Source organism: Haliaeetus albicilla, chromosome 17, assembly GCF_947461875.1.
Source record: "Haliaeetus albicilla chromosome 17, bHalAlb1.1, whole genome shotgun sequence".
NCBI lineage: Eukaryota > Metazoa > Chordata > Aves > Accipitriformes > Accipitridae > Haliaeetus > Haliaeetus albicilla.
The window spans coordinates 4,530,645-4,552,680 of record NC_091499.1 but is presented as its reverse complement, the minus strand read 5'-3'; the positions used below and the strand labels follow the sequence as shown (position 1 = coordinate 4,552,680).

Here is a 22,036-nt window from a genome sequence, read left to right as displayed (position 1 = left end):
GAAGGGGGAAGGGAAGAGGGAAAGGAAGGGGGAAGGGAAGAGGGAAGGGAAGGGAAGGGAAGGGAAGGGAAGGGAAGGGAAGGGAAGGGAAGGGAAGGGAAGGGAAGGGAAGGGAAGGGAAGGGAAGGGAAGGGAAGGGAAGGGAAGGGAAGGGAAGGGAAGGGAAGGGAGGGGAAGGGAAGGGAAGGGGAAAGGCCGGCCTCGCCGCCCCCGCGCCGCGGAGCTGTCCGTGCCCGCGGTGCTGAAACGCCGCCCCGCCGCGGGGGCCGCCGCAGCCGTCGCCGGGCAAGCGCACGGAGGGGACCATCCTCCGGCACCTGCCGCCGGAGCTGTGAGCTCCTGCCTCGCCGGAGATGGGGGAGGCAAAAATAGAGGGAGTTTGGAAAAAGTACACGGCACTGTTTTCCCGAGCTGGGTGGCTGGCATAGGCAGGAAGGCGCAAGTGCTGTAGGAGCACTGGGGAGGGACGCTCAATAAACACGTCAGGCAACAGCGGGCTCTGCGCCTGCTCCGCTGCGGAGATCTCCTCTCACACCTTCGTTAATGAGCAGCCATATTAGTATCTGGTAACCCGACAGCCATGGACAGTGTCTTCTTCTCTTGCCTTATGAAATAGGGAAGGGTCTCCCTAAGAAAGCCCGTTCCCTGGCGTAAGGCTTTTGGGGAACTGATGAGGAGGTGGGCACATGCGTAGAAATGGCAAGCAAGCCAATTACAGTATCGGCACAGAGGCTGTGCTGTCGCTGTTCCGTCAGTATTTATCAGGAACTGTAAAATAATTTTTTAGACTAGTGTATGATCGTTATACTAACATAGACAGTGGCTATGGCATGGGAATGAGAGCTCAATTAGATGGGCAAGGCTCTGCATATTTATTCAGTCTTTCCTGTAGCAATAGCTTATGCCTTCAAAAGCTTACATAGCTTCCTTAAAACGCTACTAAATTGTAGCTTGGTCTTTTTGCTGCTTAGCATGCTTGCCAAGGCCCAGAAGTACACCCCAGAATGAACAGAAGTGATTGCACACAAGTCTTGAGTTAAGCTTCTCCCATCATCCAAATGAATTCCCATTGGCCATCGCCTTCTTCTAGCATAAAATCCCCTGAAGAATCAATATAGTGTTCTTTGTGTAATAAGGACCCATGAAATTGCCATGACTCATACCCCTTGTCTCTGACATGCTGAACCTGTCATTTTTCATTTTAATCTATGTACCTGTTGTAGGTGTCCACCAGTTAGTAAGTACAAAATTAATACTGGTAATTTGGATAATAATTGTGTTGATTTTTAATGGCAAACTTTAAAAAAATATATAGTAGCACAAAGGAATATGTTCATGATATATTTTCATGTGGGGAAAAGATGGAAATACGTCTTTATGCACTGGATGAAATCTTAACCCTTTGACTTACAGATGCAGCTGTCACATCACAAGGCCCCTGTGTCCACATGGATAAAATAATGCCAGGGAACATTCCAAGGCATTCACATTTGATCATCTATACTGTTAAAATATCATACAAGACCTTGGCATGGTTTGGGTCCAGACTAATTAGCACTGTTTAAACAATTCCTGGGCACAGCTTGGCAGCTAGCATAGGCCATGGACCGTTCCCTATACGTGGCTTGCATAGAGTCATCATGTTTTGGAAGTAAGCAGGTTTAAACTTTTTCATGCCAGCTGAACTTAGTATCAGAGAAGAGTCCTGGGCATATTGAATTTAGTAGCATGAAGGTAGCCTATAAATCTGGAAATGATACCTCCTTGCCTGCATCCTCATCTCAGTAGAAAGCAGAGCAATGTAAAAATTGAAGCTGCCTTTTGAACAGCATTTATATTTGGGGTAGTGGTGTACTACAGACCTCTTTAACAGGCGACATGACAAACACATTATGATAAGAAATTATAAAATGAAAATAGGAAGTTCATAAAGCTTTAGCAGTAAGCTTGGAATATCCGGAGAATTTCATAGGCTGATTTAAGAAATTATAAAATGAAAATAGGAAGTTCATAAAGCTTTAGAAGTAAGCTTGGAATATCCGGAGAATTTCATAGGCTGATTTCCTGTTTTTTTCCTGTGGGAATAATGCTTCTCTGTGAAGTAATGCTCCTCAAATGCATATGCCCAAAAGTCTGGCTTTTCTACATCCAGCCATCAAAGTTCTTCAGGTGCTTTTCCTTTTGCATTACAAGTAAGATATCTTACATAGATATTGATGATGACACTGTAATGGAAAAGACAAAATGCACCTAAGAAGCTAATTAGCTCAGAAGAGAAATAATTAGCTCAGAACTGGATACTTCTGAAGAATAGAGACCTGCTGAGGGTAATGAATCCTAACAAATTACTTCTGGCTAATGACTTAGGACAGTTGCTTTTAAAAATGCTTAGCTGGGTTTTATTGTTATTGCTTATTTGATGGCTGCCAGATAGTGCCTGCCAGGTCAGCTGAGATTCTAGGAGGCTTCAGGAGGTGAAGACACAAGTGTCTCCAGCTTGAGCAAAAGAACCCCCACTCTTGGGTACATGATACTGCGTTATCATGAGGTCGGCCAGGGGAATTTCTACAGCCACCTCTAGTGGGTTGTAGTAACATTTCTAAAATCTTCATTTAGCAAGGAGTAAGTTATCTCAATGGGCAATGGAGCTCACTTAAGACATTAACTGTTAATGAAACAGGTTTAATAAAATAAGCAGTTACTTTGTAGTATTCAAATCAGAACATAGTTAACCTTTTAGCATACTCTGCTGCTCTTGATGGATCCTGAAGTGAGTGGGACTACTCAGGGCTTCCACCACCGAGTCAGATGACTTATCTTGGCTATATTGATGCCTTGGTAGGACTCTGCCTTGAAATCTCAAAGAAATCTTCCTGGTAAGCACTCAAGCTACAGGATTAATAAGAGTCTTAGGTATTTATGAAAAAGATTAAAAGAAAAAAGTAGTGTTTCAGAAGTTCCCTTAGATGAATTACAAATGTTTCAAACTCCCACCACCACCACTGTATTTAAAAACATTAAGCAAGGATTCAAATATCTGATAAAATATTGACCTGACCTTGCACTCATTATACAATTAAAGCAGTTAATAATAGTCTGAGTACACAAGGAAGGCAGGACTCAACTGCTATCTTACAAACTTAAGATACAAAAATAAACAAATAAAATGCTCTGATGGTTTATATCCCTGTCAATTTTAAGTGGATAGGAAATAGGCCAGGACTGAATTTGTGCTTGAAATATTTTTTCATATTAATTCTTCCTCTGCTTATTTGCCTGATTCTAAATTTAAAATTGCTTGATTCCCTTTCATAAATTAATTGGAAACATGTATGTTAAAAATAATTTACAGAAATAATTTAAGTGCTTATATACTTATCAGCTGTTCAAGAAGATTACAGAATCCAGCACTCTTCACTTTGCAATGAGATGGAGGAATAACTTCTCTACAATTGTTTATTTAAATATCATGATAAATTTGCCATGGTTTCCAAATATTTAGCATTTTAAACTGCTGACTTCACTACGGTTTTGCCTATGTAAGGATTACAGGCTTTGGGAAAAACTGTATACTGAAATGCACTGAAACCACTAAAGCCAATGGAATTGCTTTTCATTACCATTGGAGTAACTGAGAATAGAATCTGTCTCTGCTTTACTTGTGGAATTCTAGGTCTAAATCTTGCACAGTAACAGTCCCCTGCAGAGTAACTTTCTGGCGATGGGTCATGCTGTGCTTCGCTATGTTGAGCCACTTTACTTTAGTCTAAAGGCAGCAGTTCTTCTGACTGGTTATTAAAAGTTTGTTAAAATGCAAATAGCCATGTTTATGCACTGACTTTTTCTCTTTACTGTTCTTTACACAGTTCTTCTAATTTAATTTTCCCTTACCAGTGTCAGAAGCTTTTACACAATTCTTCTTCTTTGTATATTGCTTGAAAAAGTTAACACACTTCTTTTCTATTTTAACTTCTGAAAAAGAAGGAGGACCCATATGATGGCTTGTAAAGGACTAACTCTATAGCTAAATATGGGGCAAGGAATCCTTTTGCCAATCTGGTATAAACAATCTTCTAATCAAAAAGTGTAACTATGTTTACTTACTAGTTTTTTTGGTTAGTTGGGTGGCGGGTTTTTGTGCCAGCATAACTATGTCAGCTGAGGTGGAGTGAGAACGTGTGTGGTATTTTAACCAGTATTGCCATGACAGCAAAACTTGTCAGTGCAGAGAAAGAATGAAAACCTCTCCTCAGAAGATCTGGGATTAGTATTGCTTCCTTCAGCTGTGGAGCTTGGTGTATCAGAAGCCCTGGAGTCACTGAACTTGATAGAGAAAGCGGAATGTCACATGGAGGCCAGCTAAAAAATTGCCTAACAATACCACCTTCAGTATGGTAGTAGTAACACCAGATCTTGTGCAAGAACAAACAGTGGGATTCAGAAACCAAAAAGATAAATGACTCAGATGATCTAAGGTTTTAGCAGTAGAGGAGACTGAAATACTTGTTTAAGAGATATTATAGAGGAAGAAGGACACACACGGCCATAAAAGACATGCTGAACTGGGTCAGGAGCTTAGTAAGAGTGAATGTTTGTCTGGACAGGGAGAGGGAGTATCTTCCTGGAGTAGGAAAGAATATATAAACATGTTGCGTAAGCTAGAAGCCTGACACAAGGAAGGATAGGGCACAGTAGTAAATACCGGAAAGTGCTTAGAACAGGAGGAAAGGTACAATACCCATGCACTGACATTTGCATTTGAGATGGCAAGATACAAACTGGAACAAAACAATGAGAGAACACAAGAAATGAGACAAAATCCTATCAAACAAACCCAGCTGTGACAGACTACTGCATCTGCAGTCATCAGAGACCATAAGTCATAGCAAATCACAGATGGTTTAAAGATATTGGCAAGGAACCCCCTTTTCCACCTTTTCATAACTCCACACCTTGTGTAATGAGAAAGTCTTCCAGCTAAACATTCCCCTTCCTCATACACCAGCTTTCAGGTGTATGTAAAGGCTCATGGGGAAAAAGGAGAAACACCAGCAGTTCGGGTATTTTATTAATAAGGTGAAGCTGCTGCTGCTGCCAGGCTTGCCCCGCTCCTTACTGAAATCTTGCTGAGGCTGTGCTGTCGCCTGCTGGAATATGATTGCACTACAGCTTTGGACACTTCAACACCAAACTACAAACTGTGGAGACTTTAGCTGGAAGTACTCTCTTACTAAATCAGTAGCCATCAAGCATACCGGATAAGAACTAATTTATTCCTTTTTGTTTTGTTTTGTTTTGTTTTTTCCCTTAGCCTGAGGTTCACTAATGCTGGCTAAACTGTTGTGAGATAGGACTGATCTGCCACTCAACACTAATCTTTGCTCAAAATGCCTACTTGTCCAAGAAGTTATTCTAATGAATGCTGGTGACAAAATAGCTCTGCCTGTCTCCATACTTAAGAAATTTATTCAAATAGAACTTATTCTTAAATGTGGATAGATGGCAAGTAATGTATTGATGTCAACTGGATTACAACACTACAATTTTACGATCCATAGAATATGAAACAGCATATTTCTTAAATATTCTACTGGATTCACTGACACATTTGAGATAAAAAATGACATTACTGTTTTGCACAGTGACACAGCCAGTAGTACTTGTTTGTGTTTCCAAATCTCACATGTTATAGGAGTTGCAAAAGAATGAAACATTTTATATGTGGCAAATCTGTACCCTGCTACCTGTAGTCTTGTGGTTGAATGTCGCAGGACATAATACGTTTCTAGTGTGGGTTCTTACTAAGCGTGTATGTGTCAATGAATGATTTGTTGAATGATTTCTGCTGGAGTGATAGCTAATACATTAACAAAATGGTTATTGTCAGGCTGAAGAAGGAAATGCCTCTGCAAAAGGAATTCTTACGTCTTCAAAACCAAATCAGATCTGCACTGACTACCTACCTGGTCAATTAGTTATAAAGTCACACTATGTTGACTGATTTTGTAAGTCCAATAGTAGGAAACAGTATAATTGTAGGATATACTTTCCAAATGTGAAGTAGGAGTTTGTTGTTGTTCCAACTACTACACTTGGAAAGGGTTATCATAAATATTGTACAATGTTGGAAGAACCCACATTTCTGAACCAGTTCCTTTTGCCATTAGCAATATTAATGACTCAAAAGGACATCCCATTTCAGGACTCTGCATGCAGAAGAGCACTGATAAAAGCATGGTTGAAATATGGTTCCACTGAGTAACTGTTTCTCTTTACTTTGTGGTGCTATGTGGGGCTTTTCAGAACAAATACACAACAAATGTACTGTATTTTGATCCTACACAGTGCCATATATTCCAATGGATTGCCTGACGAATATTCCTTTCTAACTACTTTTCGGATGACTGGGGCCACGCTTCAGAAATACTGGACTATTTGGCAGATTCAGGATTCTTCAGGAAAAGAACAAGTTGGAGTGAATCTTAATGGTCAAATGAAAAGTGTTGAGTTCTCTTATAAAGGAGTGGATGGAAGTCTCCAAACTGCATCATTTTTGCATTTGCCTTTCTTGTTTGACTCCCAATGGCACAAACTTATGATAAGTGTGGAAGCAAACAGTGTCACACTTTTTATTGACTGTATTAAAATAGAATCCTTAAACATAAAACCAAAAGGGAAAATCAGCATTGATGGCTTTGCTGTGCTTGGAAAACTTAAAAATAATCCTGAAATTTCAGTTCCGGTAAGTTCCAAAATCTTTTATTACTGCAAAAAGTGTTTTATAGGAACTTTACACTTAATATGTTTTTGTGGAATGCATCATCAAATGTTTTCTGGAAGCAGAAATGGCAGAAAATAACAACTTCTTGGCAGGTAAGTACTAGCTTTGCTTTTTAAGTTTTGCACATATATATACTGTGTAAGGTAAGAGATGACCCAGGTTACATCTAAGTTTCAATACTGAAATTTCTCAGACATCCACACTTCTGTCACTGGATTCTGCTCTGTCTGGTTGTATCAGCTGGGGGTTCCTCTGCTTATCTCATATGTGGAGCTTGATCTAGAATGAAGTCTAGTGTGGGCTGCACCTCACACCAAAGAGAGCAAAACATTCATTGAGCAAGAACTGGGACCACTCTTTCATATGCATGTACCAACCATCAGCTAGAAATAATTAAATGTGTCTTTGGCAGAATAAATATTTTAAATAATTAATACAAAGGAAGTATCTCCTGTAAGGGAGATTGACAGAGGTCCTTTTTGATCTACTGTGTTGTTCACACAAGAAATGAGACCCACGTTTACATCTCAGTGCTAAATCAGAGATTATCATGAGTACTTTATACCTCAGGAGACTGTTCTAATCATTGTGCTACCTGGTATGATCATGTTAACAGCCGCTTTTTCTCTTTAATTAGCTTGAGTTTTTTGAAAAAGACTGACCTGGAGTAGACAGTGAACTCTTAAAGAAGGTTCTTGTTTATGAATCGTGTGAGGGATAAGTGTAGCATCAGAGACTAGAACGAATCCAAGCAAAGGGCCCAGCAGAGCTGAGACACAAAGCCTGCCCATCTCCACAACACCTTCTCCTGCCTAGCTCAGGACATCCCACCCCCATATCATGGCTGCTGTGAATCCCTGTGTCAGACTTTTAACTTCCCCTGTGCATTGTAGTAGACACCTACACTCACTGTGGAGTGCTCCTTTATTCCGTGTAGCCAGAGTAGGCAGTGAAATGCTTATTCTATATCCTGTTACTGGATTTAATGCTGAAAATATCCTCTTCATGCTGCTACATTGCCAGGAGAGTTGTTTTGATGGAGAAAATAACATTGGGGGTGACATATGGTAAATATTGAATGCTTTTGTGCCCTTCAACAAAGAAAACTGAATATGAAAAACCTCAGGGATTTTATTATTTGATTATCTGATCTAGTTTCTGAGATGAGCAATTAATATAAGGCACATAGAAAGTGACATACCTGTAATTTCTGACAAAAAAAAAATTGTAGCTGTCACATCTGCATTTTGCCTTTCAGACAGCCATGAAAGTGTTTTCTCAGTTAGTGGTTTTTTCAGCTAATGAGTTATACTGCACTTAATGCTGAATAATATAACAATTTTGTCCCATGGTGGCACTAAATGACATTTAAGACTTCGGGAAGGCTATTTCTGGATACACTTCATAGATTAAAAGGATTCAAAACACAACTGAAAAAAATGCAGAAAACATTGCAAAGTTCCATATATTATCCTGTTCCTTTTCCAAGGATCCTCTTTAAGTGTGTTAGGAACATACGGATGGTAAGATACCCATATATATATATATATATGTATATATATATATGGGTACTTATTTCAAAATGAGTTGAATGGCAAAAAGAATCAGATACTTAATATATTGTAGCCATTTTCCACATCCGTACACTGAGGTTTTGCATCAACTTTAAAATAAAAAGAGTGAAGTGAGATATAATCTTTTAACTATATTTCATGTTGTTTGCAAAAAATGTGGCCACAGGATAACCAGCATTGTATAAACTTGAAAGGGGAAATGTTGCAACAACAGAGGCATCTCATGCTTCATCACCTCTGTATGTTTAGGTTACTATATTGCACTGTATAGAAATCAGTTTTACCTGAAAAATGATGACAAAAAGCTGCCCCAGGTGTCTGAAAGTGGCTATCTATCTAGTACGTTGCTATAGACATGGATTAGAAAGTAGCAATAGCTGAAAAATTATACTAATTCTGTTGAAAACAAAAGTTAGTCTTTGAAAATGTTTTTCAAAAGTTATCAGCTGGAGCTGATAATGTAATGATTAGCTGCATATGTATCTTAGCTCTGCTAACTGGTCTGAGGGATACTGGTGCATGAATGGATGGATGGGATGATGAAAACATTACATATTCTATGCAAGTTACTTGGATGAAAACATTTCTACCTCAATATTGTATTCCTCGATGGAAAGATATTTAGATTTAACGCACAGAGAGCTACAGGTATTAATGTAATAGTATTACAACACCCAGTATACAGTGCTACAGTAAACCATGCCCTCAAGTTAGGCACAGAGTCATTCCTTTGAAAATGAGGAGGGTTCCTGTTGCCTGTTGAAGCAATGATTAGAAACAGCAGCCTACAAACGAGGAGAGAGATGTGGTATTAAGGTCACCTTGGCAAGAACTCGGACTTCTCCCCCTTCTCTGTTCGTGCTCTGGCTGACCTTTGGCTAGCATTAAAGAAGTCAGGGAAAGAAGCAGAGGGAATTCAGAATTTTATCACCTTTCCTCTCCAGTCTGTGTTTTGCAGAGACTTGCTCTTTTCAGCAAGGTATACTGATGAGGAACACTGATTACCCTAGGCTTTTCAGGCATCTGGTGGGGGAAGTGTCTAGCATTAAGTTCTGCCTCATCTATGTTTAAGCACGTACATCATTAGGCACTAGCGTAAAGCTACGTTGAGTATAGGACACCCTTGTTCAAGGATGAAAAGACAAAATGGAATTAAGTCTTTTTTACAATTCGCCACCTATTGTACAAAACATTTGTTTACACCCTTAGCATGTTTCTGGGAAGATTCAGTCATATTTAGTGTATTTTATGAAAAAAATCAAATCTTTGCATAAGGTAGGCCTTAAAACAGGAATATGATGCACATTTTTTGACAAGAAGAATAATGAAGCACTAGAAGAAATTATCAGGGAAGGAAGAAGGTAAGCATCACATTACATTTTTAAACAGAGTTTGGATGTCTAAAAATACATATTAATTCACTGTGGTTTGACATAGGACTCCCTAGATTGAATTGCATGGCCTGTGCTATGAAGCCAAAAATGACAATAGTAGTGGTCCAACCTGATACGATAAAAATGTAGCTTTATGAAGACCATATTCTCTGAAATGATGACAAAGAAATTACACAATCTGATGGACTAATAATTTTAAAATGGCTGTTTATATTGCACAAGTTTCTGTTTTAGCCTGTGCATTTAGTTTCTCTTTAAATCGAGTAAATAAATTTATGTTCGGGGATACTCTAGGCTTATCCTTTAACTTGCTTGTCTATACTCAGTTTAAACATCTCAACAGCCTTGGTTATTTAATATGTCCCAGGCACAATTTCTAATTTATTTCCAGTCATTGTTAAAGTATATTACTTCCCGTGGTATAATTTTTAAAGGACATAAATTATGAGTTTCCTATTCTTCTTTTTTTGCAGTATTCTGTGAGTGGTCTATTTATCTTGCAGAATAGGTCAACTTCTTATAGGTGCACTGTAATACATGTCATTTGAAAAGAGATTCTTTATTGCTTGTTGTTACTATGATTGCCTAGGAGAGTAATAGATAGAGTTCCATTAGAAACTACGGCTTGCCTTTGAGCCTTTACAAAGATTTATTCCAGGATTTCTGGAATGTTTTATGGAGGGCAAATTTTTATACAGGTTTACAGCTGCATTTTATCTTTTTTTTTAGATAAAAAAGAAAATAGCTCTTTTTATCTAAAAGTAATTCAAATAATCTGCTATAAACTCTAAGCAATACAAGATATATCATCATCTCAAAACTGAAAAGGAACTTACTTCCTAAATCATGTGTTTGTTATAGAAAGTTAAGGGCATTCATTTCTTACTGCTCAAAGATTAACTGCTGTGAGATGATATAAATTCCCTTAGTTTCTGCGATTTCAGAGGCATTACGCTGATTTACTCATCATAGACACTAAACACTTTGCCAGAAGTCATCCTTGGTCATTATTTAATTGACGTTTAATGCTGTTATTAGTTCAGGGCAGCTACGTGACTTGTAATGTCTAAGAGGAAGCTGCTTATTGGTATTTGCTGAACAGGGATTAATTTACACCATGGAACAGATCGTGTCTGTGTACTGTAAAGAAGTCACATCTCAGGTTTTTTTCACCCTGTGAAATCTCACATTCAGAAGGCTGAACCCTTGCTATGGAAAGTCAAATAACACCAGAATTTGCCAGTACTGTTCTAAGGCTTTGAAAAAAGATGCAAAGAAAGTGAAGCTCTAAAAGCCCATTACAGAGATGTAGGAAAATGGATAAAACATGTTTATTATAGCTCTAGAATGAGATATGTTTAAATATGTGTAGCTTATTCTTGGTCACTTAAGAAATGTACAAAGAGTTGATAGCAGAATTCCCTTAGAACAAACATAGATATCATGGATGAAAAATTGTAGAAAACCTTCACCTGAATATTACTCAACTGAGCTGTACTTCCCCTGAATCATCCCTGAGGCAGCACTAGCCCAGCGGGGCACAGGGAGCCAGTTCTCCCAGAAGGGACCTGCAAACGTGCTCAGAGTGTCACGGTTTTCCTTAAAGCCTATGGTACTGCTAAATGGTAAATGCTAAATACTAAATGACTGATGCTATACTGAAAATACTACCCTAGATATTTAGGTCTTATTTACATCTTACTTAACCTTCATCTCTCTCATCTAAAGCACTAATAAGACAACTGAATTGCACTGCTCATACTGAAATGTGCAAAGCTGTGGCATTTCCATGGAATTTAAGAGGACAAAACAGGAAAAGACAGACATAACTAATCCAATTATATCTGTGCTGACTAAGAAATTAAGACGAAACAGAAATCCTATAGGAATCTTGTAAAATGGATGTCAGAAATATTGACCTATGGGTCTTAAACACCTATGGGTCTTAAAGGATTACATTTTAATAACTTTGCTTTATGATTACCCCTGATTTATCTGAGGTTCAGTTCTCAGAACTTTGTGCCTGTACTTCATCCTTAATAACACTTTGTACTGATATCGATAGAACATCTACCCATGACATCTTCAAAATAGTGGCATCCTTTAAATCAGATTAATATAATCAACAAGATCGTTGTGAAATACTGGCGAGGGAAAAGGTACCTTGGCAGCAAGGCTAGGACATATTTGCCTTTCCCTCACCTCTCCTAAATCAATGGGAGGCCAGTCACACCTTTTACTACCTTGCCAACGAAAGAGTTTTATTCTTCATTTTAAAAAAGTCAAACAGATTTCATCTCAATTTTTGCTTTATATAGTGTCAAAACAGTAACAAAAGCTCTAAGCAAAAAATTTACACAGTAATCACAGTTTATTTAAAAAAAAATAATGCTGCCTGACTAACCAACTGTGAACTAAAAAATGTCAAATTAAAGCTGCATGTTCAAAATATTTCAACTCCTTTTACATTCACATTATTTTTTGTATATGTTTTGTAATAATGTTTTTGTAAATAATGTTAGGTCTTTTTTTGCATAGGATGCCTGCCTCATTTATTCAGACTTTTTTGTGTGTGTCTTAAACTCATGAGAGTACCAGGCCTTAATGCTCACCATTCAAATCCCATCTTGAACAAAACAAAGTGATTGGTTTTCTCTTTGGCCATTCAAGAGCATTGGAAGAAAATATATGAGACACTAAAAGGATTTCCTGGCACAGTGAGTCAAGTTCCCACTGCAGCAAGCAATCACATCTTATATTCTCATTAATAAATTTATCTCTATTTTAATATTGATTATGTTCAAAGTTGAAAAACTGGGTTCAAACTTAAAAAAATGTATATGCATTTGCTAGTAGTATTCTCGTAAGGCACAGATATTGGCACTTGGACAGTCATGCATCAAAATCTAACACAACTCAGTAATTAGCATTTTATCATCTCAAATCTTTCTCACCTTAGTACAGAAGCCAAAAACCACACACACACAAAAGTAATTTTTTCAGTGTTTACAGATTTTTCTACCATGTTATAAGTTGAAAGCACAGCTCAAAACTATTGATTTCAGATACAGTTGTTAGTGATCAGCCTTTTTTCATAACCTGTACCCAGATACTTTATTTCAGGCATCCAATTCCCTCTTCCTGCCCCATGCAGAATGCTCTCTAATGCGGCTATTTTGATTTAAATAATTTGTCAGCACTACATAAGAATTATGAAGCAAAAGCAGGCTTATTCAGTGGCATGTGTCTGTCTTTTCCACAAAGCCATCCTTTCTTTTTTTACCAAATTTCACCTCATTCACTACCAAACTTACAGTTTCTGCAGTATGGGAACCATTTCCACGGCCTTGTTCATTCCGTCTTGTGACTCAGCAGAGCGTTCTAAGGAAAGAAGTGTGGAATCACACGATTTTGGATTACATTCAGATTAAATTTGTACAGGCAACCTTAATCATGGTATTTCCTAAGTACTGAATGGATGACTTTTCAATTTTAATTTTATTTAATATAATTTTAAGTTTAATATTAAACAGACCAACTGAAAAAGTAGAAATTCTGTCACTTAAAACCATGTATATCAATTTAAATCAGAAATAGATTATTATTTAAATAAAAAATAGATTATAAACTGCTTTAGAGGCAGTTATGGACCTCCTTCCCTCTGCAAGTGAGCTTCAGAGGTGAATAATGTAGAGACTCAGGACTCGGAATCTAGTTGTATGGTACGAAATAAATTATCATATAGGTATCATTTGACCCCATTTTTATGCCTTTTAATATATCCTCATCTTCAGATTCCAGGTAGCCTCTTATTTTTATTATTGTATTGCTGCCTTGTAGTATTGAATTATAGTATAAATTCACTTCTTTTATATGTATAATATGACATTCAGTTGTCTATTATTACGGGCTGGGAAAGGTTTTAAAATGAGAATTGAATAAAGGAGGTAGAGAATTGACTCACAGATCGTGGTGTCAGATAACAGGTAAAAAACCCAAGGGTGCTGCCTCTTTTGTGGTCTAGTCTCAGCCCTCTGGAAACCGTGATGACTCTAAAGTAGAGATGCGATAGTGAGGATTTCAGGAGTAGCAGCACTGAAATGGTGAAGGTGAAAGCAAAAAAAAAAAAAAAAAAAAGGCAACTTGTGGATATGTGGGTGTCTTGCAGAGACCTTAAAGGACTTCAGACTCAAAGCATTTATTAGCTCTAGCAGTCAGTACGTAACTCAGTCAATGTAAGGATAGTGGTGGGAGAGGAAAGCATCTCAGAATGACAGTCTGCCTTCAGCATCAGTTACAGGTTGGGACTGAAGAGAGCAATGAGATATCCCAGAGGGAGCACAGAAGGGAGCCAGGAAGCACCAAGACATTATGTTGTGGGAGGAGGGACGGTGTGGAGCTACTTTAGCTCAACAGAATAAGAAGAAAGACTCAGAGAAGCAAAGGAATAAGAAGTGAAAGCCCCCGGACACTCACTTCTATTTTCAGCTTCTCAGAAAAAAATAAATCAGAGTCTTCTCTATACCAGGGCTCTATGTTGTAACAAGAAAGAAAACCCCAAACTTTCTTCCCCCTCAACCTCTCAGCCATCCGTAATGAAAAGAAAGTGATAGGAGCCTCTGAATTTTATCATCAAACTGAGAAATCCGTGGATAAACCATTCATTAGCAGTTCATAAGCCAACCTGATACTATATGTGGGAAGGGAAAATAACCCAAGACTTTAAAACTTAGATACAATAAATATGCACAATTTAATATGCTTCTGGCACTTAAAATTCCACGTGATGCATTGTATATCAATGGATATACCCCTGAAGCTGTATGTTTGGGCTATTCAGTAACTTTCAGGAGAGGGTATGGTTTTTAATCTATATAGCACATCAAGTGAGTTTTAGTTGCAGCTTCTGAGAAGAAGAGGTTTGCCTTAGTCCCCTGTCGTTTTCCAGTGCCAAATACAAACGTTCAAAGAAGATGTGAAATTTCACAGATGTATATTACTCAGTTGCAGACTGTTGCCAGTGTGCATAGGATCCTGCTTTTTGAACTTCTCACACTTAGACCACGTTTCTGTCCTCAGACCTACCGTTCTTCATGGGCGCAACTATCCACCTAGAGCAAATCTTCTGGCGTGCCTCACAAAACCACCACACAGCTTGAGGAAAAAATGCCCGTGCTTACAAAGAAAACATAAAAAATGACACATGACAAATCTTGCCTTCTCTTTAAAACCCCTCGGCAGGTTTATGCCCCCTCTAAATTGTAAAGACCTCCACAGTTCGGGGAACGCAGGGTGAAGCCCCGCTCCGGACTGAGCTCCCCCATACACCCATACCTATTATCATTAAATACCTACCTTTTAAAACACGCCGTTAGCTGACCAGTGTCCCTCCTACTCCACCCTGGGCCAGCGTGACCCCCCCGACCCGAATTAACGTGATCTTTATCTCTTTCACCAGTTCGAAATCCAGTGGATGGTGATTCACTGCGACCCCCTGCGACCCCAGCGCGAAGGCTGTGGCGAGCTGCCGGCCCGGGTGAGCGACCTGCCCTTCCCGCCCTTCCCCTCAATCCCTGACCGCTGCCGGCCAGCGCCGGCCCTCAGGAGCCTCAGTTTTTTTATTTTTTCTCCCCCTTTCTGGCCCGAGTTGCCTGTTTTTACCCTATCCGCCTGGAATTCGGTGCCTTTAGAAATCCAACTCCCCAGAGCAGCAGCAGCAGCCTCATTTTAACCCTTCCGTGACTGACTTTCTCCCCCCCCGACCCCGCCGCCTCACCCACTGCTCGGGTGAGAGACTTCTGAAAGCTCAGGGAGGGATTTTCGCTGCCGCCTCAGCGGGGAGCCCGGCGGCGGGAAGGCCGCGGCGGGGAGGGGGTGAAGGCAAGGATCGGTGCCCGAAGCAACAGCGGCAGGGCAAAGGGTTAAGGCGCTGCCGGCATTCCGTCCTCCCCTTCCCAGCCTTCTGCTTTCCTCCAATCCCCGAGACCCTCCCCAAGGCGTTAGCGAGCAGCCCTGAGGGGCTGCGGCGGGGCTCACCTTTCGGCCGGCCGCCGGCCCCAGCAGCCGCAGGCCGTTCCCTCCGTCGCCATGGCGCGGGCTCTGCGGGGGCTCCTGCCTCTGGGGCTTTTCCTGCAGGTTGTTTGCCTCTGCCTGGCTCAAGTAAGTTTATCCTGACTTTGGTTTTCTCCCTCGCAGATAAGCCAGACGGTGATCGAGGTAAGTGTGAGGGAAGGGACGGTGCTCTGCGCTCAGGGGAAGGGTGCGGGTGAAGAGAGGCTGACTGAAGGCCGCTCTCTGTCATGCCCCGCCACCGACCCGCTGGAGGGTTTTCGACCCTTTTCTCCCCCGAAGTAGCTGTAGCTGACCCTGACACAGCCCTGGCCCTTCTGCAGGGGGAAGGCGAGCTGGCTGCCGGGCGGTGGGTGCCCCGTGTGTGTGTGCCTACATGGTGCTACCTGGTAGGCATCAGGCAGGCACCCGGTGATACGGAGGGGCTGGAGGGGCTTGAGCTCCATCGACAGCTACCACCGGATAGCTTGTTACTGGGAAGACTGGTGTGGGGTGGAAAGGCATCCAGAGCAGCGGCGCTGTGGGGAGCGAGGGGCCAGGCTGAGGGCCCCCGCAAGGCCGGGGCCAGACTCTCGCTCACAGAGCACTGTTGTGGGGCCAGGGTCGGAGCTTGCTCTGAGGAGAACAGAGCTCCCCATTATAGGGAGGGAGACCTGTAAAAGCCTTTCTCTCGGTTTCCACACGCCGGTGGCACCTCCCGCCGCCCTCTCGGGAGCCCCGTGCTTTGAGAAAGCGCCTCTGTAGATGCTAATGTAATCCTGAGGAAAAGGGAAACCGCTGAGCCTGTCAGTGGAGCAGGGAAAGGGTTGTTTTAAATTTTCTTTGCTAGCACAAACTCTTAGGAAGACTGTCTCCTTTGTGTTGGCCGAATGAGTAACTGGAGTAGCTTAGTGAATTTCAATGTTTGATTTGCAAAAATCACTGTTTTTGTTTCCACCACCCGGTCATTGCCATAGGGCGTTCAGAGCCTTCTGGGCTGGGGAGTTGAGCCCCCTCCACCTTGCCCTGGCCCTGCCAGCATCGCAGGGTGGCTGGGCTTGGGGAAGGGGAGGTTTAACACCTCATCTACACTCTTATCTGTGAGAGGAGCGTTGCTGGTCATCCTTGTGACAGCTAAGATGGGATAGGGTGTGTGGGTCCTGACACTTGTGGTGTGAGGACACAGCTCTTCCTCATCAGCTCTGACCCCCGCAGCCCCCAACCAACCCATAGAAGCCCCCTCTCATTATGCTGGTCCCCCCAGACTGGCTCTCGCGGGTTTGCCAGGTTTTAATTGCTCCTTTTTTTTTCCTTTCTTACTCCTTGTCAGAGAGGTCTCCCTGGGCCACCAGGCCCCCCAGGTCCACCAGGGCCACCAGGAGTTCCCGGTATTGATGGCATTGATGTAAGTATTTCCCATGCCCTGCCTAGAAAATAGGAGATGCCTTGAGGTGTACCTACATTGTCCTCACTGTCAGCATTTGACCCTGAGGTGTTTGAATTTGGCTGCAGATCCACATAGGAATTGATGGGTCTCATACTCTGCAGCGGGCTGAGGCAGGGGGAGAGGGTGGCCTTTCAGATTATCTCTGATATGGAAAATATAGGATTATTGATTTTATGTAATCATCATCATATGCTATGATTATTTGCCTTAAATGCGGTGTAGGGATTTTATAATTCTAATCTCAAAAGGGATTATGTAGTATCACTTATACTAAAGCATGATAAGGATTTGTGGCATTAATCCTGATAGGACCTACTATGTATTTTCCCTCAATTCCTGTCAGAAGTTTCTGTGATTATTTCTATTAGTGTACAATAGAGATCACGTGGGTTTAATATTAATTTCCTACAATAAGAATCGGTTTGGGATTATTCCTGTTAATCTGTAAATGTAAACCATGAAAAGTCCCCGTAGCTCTAAAACCTCCCCTTTCATATCTTGTTAGGGGGAGAGAGGTCCTAACGGCCCCCCTGGTCCACCGGTAAGTGATTTCAGCTACTTTGCGTTTGCTCCTGCAAGAGGAGAGGTTTTGAGTTTTGTTTCTGCTTCCCTCTCTGAAACATGCCTAACTGTCCATTTAAATCCTGAAGGGTCCAGATGGGGATGCAGGCAAACCAGGATCCCCAGGCCTGCCTGGAGAGCCAGGAGCTGATGTGAGTACGCTTGACTTTCTGGAATTTCCTCTTCTTCTTCTTTTTTTTTATAAATTTAAGGAAAATACTTGGTTTTAGTCTATTTCTATAGAAGCACGACCTCCTTTTGTGGTCCCTGGCTCCCTCACAGCTGCCAGTGTGTGCCAGTGGCACGCCTCGGGGAGAGGTGCTTTTCTCCAAGCTAAAAGGTGCTCTCTTGAAGGAGCACAGCCGGGCTGAGAGTGGCCGGGACAGCAGCTGAGGAGCAGCGCAAGGGCTGTGGGGTGCTGCCACCCTGCTCTGGAGAGGGTGTTGAGCAGCGGTCCTGTGGGGAGGAGGCCATGCTGCATCCTTGGGAAGCAGCCTCCGGTCAGCACCCTGCTCCCTGTGGAGCAAAGAGCTGGGCAGCAAGGTCACCGCCTCTTCTGGGCAGTTGGTGTCTGATGGCCTAAGGGGGCTGTGGAGGGCTTGTGTTTAGTAATTTTAGGTCTTGTTAGCCTCTCCTTCCCTATCCCAGAGAAAGCAGGAGGGGAAAAAAATCATTTCGATCAGCTCTGTAGGCCTGATGGTAAAGTGTACAGTTAACTTTTTACTAAATTGAAGCTTAAAAATGAATTTTAACTCGGTTTCTGAGGAAACCCTGTGATTTCCATAGAGTTGTTATTCTAAAGAAAAACCTCCCAGACTTCAGCCACTGCAGAGCTCGTACCTGCTAATGTATCTTCCTTTCTCTCTGGAAAATAATACAGAATAATAAAGTTTCAACATCATCCAGTGTTGAGGGCCTGTTTGGTTGTATCTCTTGAATAAGTTAGTGGCGATAAAAACACCTTCATACGTTTCTGGGAAACTCTTCATATTTCTCTCGAGGGCAGCGTTTGAAAGCATTTCTTGCTATGAAGCAAGATTGTTACGTTAGTATTTAGATCTTATGCCAGGAGGCAGGCAAGCTTATGTTTAATTTATGTAAGTGGTAGAATACTTTTATAATTTTAAATGTCAAAAATAAAGATTATATACAACAAACTAGTATATTAGAAAATATTGCAAATTATGTAAATGAAAAAGTATATTTTTGGAAGATTGCAATACTGTTAGAGGTTAATTTTTAATTTGCTTTTGCAAAGAGATTTAGTGGGCATGGAGCTGAAACAGCCTTTAGTTAAATTGTTCAAATTTCAAGTCTGTAAGAGGAAATGGGCTTGCCATGAGTGGTATCTCATACCACTTGATTTTTTCCTGAAAACAGTAAAGGACCGCAACCCATTTGTACATGTCAAAAACCCATAAGCAGATCTTTAAAAATCATTGCCTCCTGTAATTTTCACTTAAGGTCTGGTTTTGTTTTCCTTGCCAGAATTTGTAGTAACACAGTCAGGTGAAACAGAACATTTTAAACTCAGCTCAGCTTTTGATATTTGTTCACACTTGCATATTTCCTTATATTAGTGGATGAGTGAAACTATATACTAGAATATTGTGTTCTGAAATGGTGAACCTTTTTTATTTTCAATTGAAGAGAAAACGTGGGACCTTACTCCCACTCCATACTCCCACTGTGCATTCAACTTTTAATTAGGGTTTTAGATTTATAATACCTTCTTCCATGTTTAACTGGTGAGGCAGTTCTGACTTTTTAAATCTCACTTTTCTTTCACAAACTATTTCAGTGTCAGGTTTAATAGACTGAGTAAAGATACTTTACAGTAATTGCCTGTAATGATCATGTAAGCTTTCGAAAGCAAATTATCAGAGAAAACACCCCTTTGGGTCAACACTAAATTGCTGGAAGTGTACCAAAAAAGAAAAGTATTGGACAAACGTAAAAGCAAGGCTTTTCTTATGGATATCTGGAAATTTCTAAGCCATATAAGCTGGTTAAAAATTTGGAAACACAAGAAAACAAAAGAACTCCAAAGGAATTCATAGTTATAATATCATGATTGCTTTTTAATTTTAGCCAGATAGACAAGTGTGGTTCAAAGACTAACCTCAAATCCAGCCCGGCAGCTTTGTTGATTTTTTTGTTTGTTTTTGGTCAATAAATGGTTTATTTGAAATGGAAAACACTGACAGTTGTTTTCAACCTGAGCCATGAACTAAATTAATCAATCTCCCATTAAGATGAAATAAGATCATGTGAAATCATGTGTTTAGTTTAATTATGATTTAAGTGAATAATTTCTGAAGGACACGTATCACAGGCACCAGAAGCTAGTACTTGGAACTTGGGCAGTTCTATCTGTACATGCAAATAGGCATTTGAATTGTAAGTTTCCTGCAGTTACTTATCTCATTTAATAGCTTCATTATTCTATGTTTTAGAATGTTTTCTGTTGTGATTAAGAAAACCATGTAACCTTTGCATTAACATTGTATACATTACTTTGAAAGGGATTCACAGGACCTGATGGCTCACGTGGAGCCACAGGACCAAAAGGACAGAAGGTAAGAACAAAATTATGCATGAAATTATGGGATTTTTTTTTTAAAGCAGGATTTTTGTTTGTCTCTAAGCAATTAATGAGATGCTGCAGCCTTTCTTACAATATTAAAACATCTATAGAATAACAGACCCATTGGGCCCTTTTCACACAGTACAAAGCAACTTTCATTCCCCCAGCCAGCAGTAAGGAATGGTGGTATTACATTGATGACATTAAGGTTGAGCATCTTCAGTAATGGTGAGGCTCTTTCTATCTTATTGTACCATAATTATGTCATAGTAATACACAGTGGGAACCAGAACAGTGAAACCTGACTTCATCAGCAATCAGACAAATGAAATATACATCAGAAGTCAAGAGTAACCAGCCTGTTTGAATTTCTTTTTTTTGGGGGGGGGGGGAAAGGCCTAAGGCTGTATCTTTTTAATATTGAGAAAGTCTTTCCTTTCTGTCAAGTCTCACTGAAACCAGCATAGCGTTAATGAAGTGAATAATACTTGCAGAATATGTCCACTAAATGATACCCTCCAAAAGGTGAGAGCATCTTCCTGTATGTTGTTTACAAAGCTTTATGCTAATGCCTCTTGAAAAACTCAATTTTTATCTTTTAAAGGGTGAGCCAGGACTGCCAGGTGCTCGTGGATTTCCAGTAAGTAATACATTTAGTATATGAAGAGACTTTTTAGACTTTAAGTATCAATATGAAGGATTCTTACCATTAAATGTAGTGAAGAAAAGCCAGAAACTGTTTCTGAGGTTTCAAAGAACTCATAAGATATTAAAGTAGCACGTTAAGGAACCTTTTTGTCTTTGTATCAAAGTGTGCAGATATTACTGAAAGGACATGTTTGGTTTGTATGTAGAAAAGAAAGGAGCATGTGTGATGTGGTCACAAGTTTTGGATGCATACCGTTGTTTTCTATCTCTTTGTGAAAATGCTGTAGAGACAGGAGAGCCCATGTTTTATTTGCATAAATTAGTCTATAGTTATTCCCGTTTCAGCTCCTTGCCATGTGTTTAAATGGGATCACTGAAGTGTAAATGTTATATGGGACTTCCTGTGCTGTTCCATATGAAAATGACAAAATATGAGAAAGGACATGCAAAAAGTACTGTTCCAGTTGGCATGCAGATGAATTTAACATCTGTCTTTGGGGGCTGAAAATAATTGTGAATTTTAGGAATTTTACAGGGTTGAAGAAGTGAATGATGGTTGGCATGTAGAGACATAGATTATATAGGAAACCAGGAAAAACCTCAAGGAAAATGAGTAATGGAACAAGATGACTGGTGTGAAATTGTAATAGGGCTGCACATAATTCAAATTTAATTAAAAATTAGGTTCATTTTGGAGAAATTACTGGAATTAAATAGAAGAGGTATTGTATTCTGATATAGCACTCCTTGCTGTGAAATTCTGTATCTTTGACTGTGTCTTTGTATTTTTGACCCTGTCCCATTAACTTTCATTAAATTTATATTAAACAATCACTTTGATATTTGGCCAGAGAGGAAATGATAATGTTATTCTTGAAGACATTACATTATAGACATGTTCAAACTTATGATGAATCATTCTATGATGTGGACATTTACATTTAATTTTCATGCATGCTGTTTCTTACCCAAAAATCTGGAAAAAGGTAATGCTTT

At 40.3% G+C, this 22,036-nt stretch overlaps 1 protein-coding gene and 1 long non-coding RNA gene across 3 annotated transcripts in view; one reads left to right on the top strand and one right to left on the bottom strand.

Moving 5' to 3' along the window:
- Positions 1 to 15,892, bottom strand: part of LOC138689527 (uncharacterized) — a 51,078-nt gene extending 35,186 nt beyond the window's left edge. The window contains exons 1-3 of the long non-coding RNA XR_011328357.1: positions 15,786 to 15,892; positions 13,714 to 13,799; positions 13,064 to 13,130 (exon numbers count right to left, since the gene is read on the bottom strand). This is a non-coding gene — a long non-coding RNA (uncharacterized lncRNA). The remainder of the gene's footprint in view (positions 1 to 13,063; positions 13,131 to 13,713; positions 13,800 to 15,785) is intronic.
- COL9A1 (collagen type IX alpha 1 chain) overlaps positions 1 to 22,036 on the top strand; it is a 69,925-nt gene that overhangs the window by 4,470 nt on the left and 43,419 nt on the right. The window contains exons 5-12 of one of the 2 annotated variants that reach the window (XM_069804599.1): positions 6,346 to 6,742; positions 15,208 to 15,285; positions 15,945 to 15,965; positions 17,128 to 17,202; positions 17,750 to 17,785; positions 17,895 to 17,957; positions 20,331 to 20,384; positions 20,997 to 21,032. In XM_069804599.1, coding sequence (XP_069660700.1) covers positions 6,346 to 6,742; positions 15,208 to 15,285; positions 15,945 to 15,965; positions 17,128 to 17,202; positions 17,750 to 17,785; positions 17,895 to 17,957; positions 20,331 to 20,384; positions 20,997 to 21,032 — 760 coding nt within the window. Of the gene's footprint in view, positions 1 to 6,345; positions 6,743 to 15,207; positions 15,286 to 15,379; positions 15,909 to 15,944; positions 15,966 to 17,127; positions 17,203 to 17,749; positions 17,786 to 17,894; positions 17,958 to 20,330; positions 20,385 to 20,996; positions 21,033 to 22,036 lie in introns of those variants that run through there. The other variant, XM_069804598.1, reaches the window with a different exon arrangement.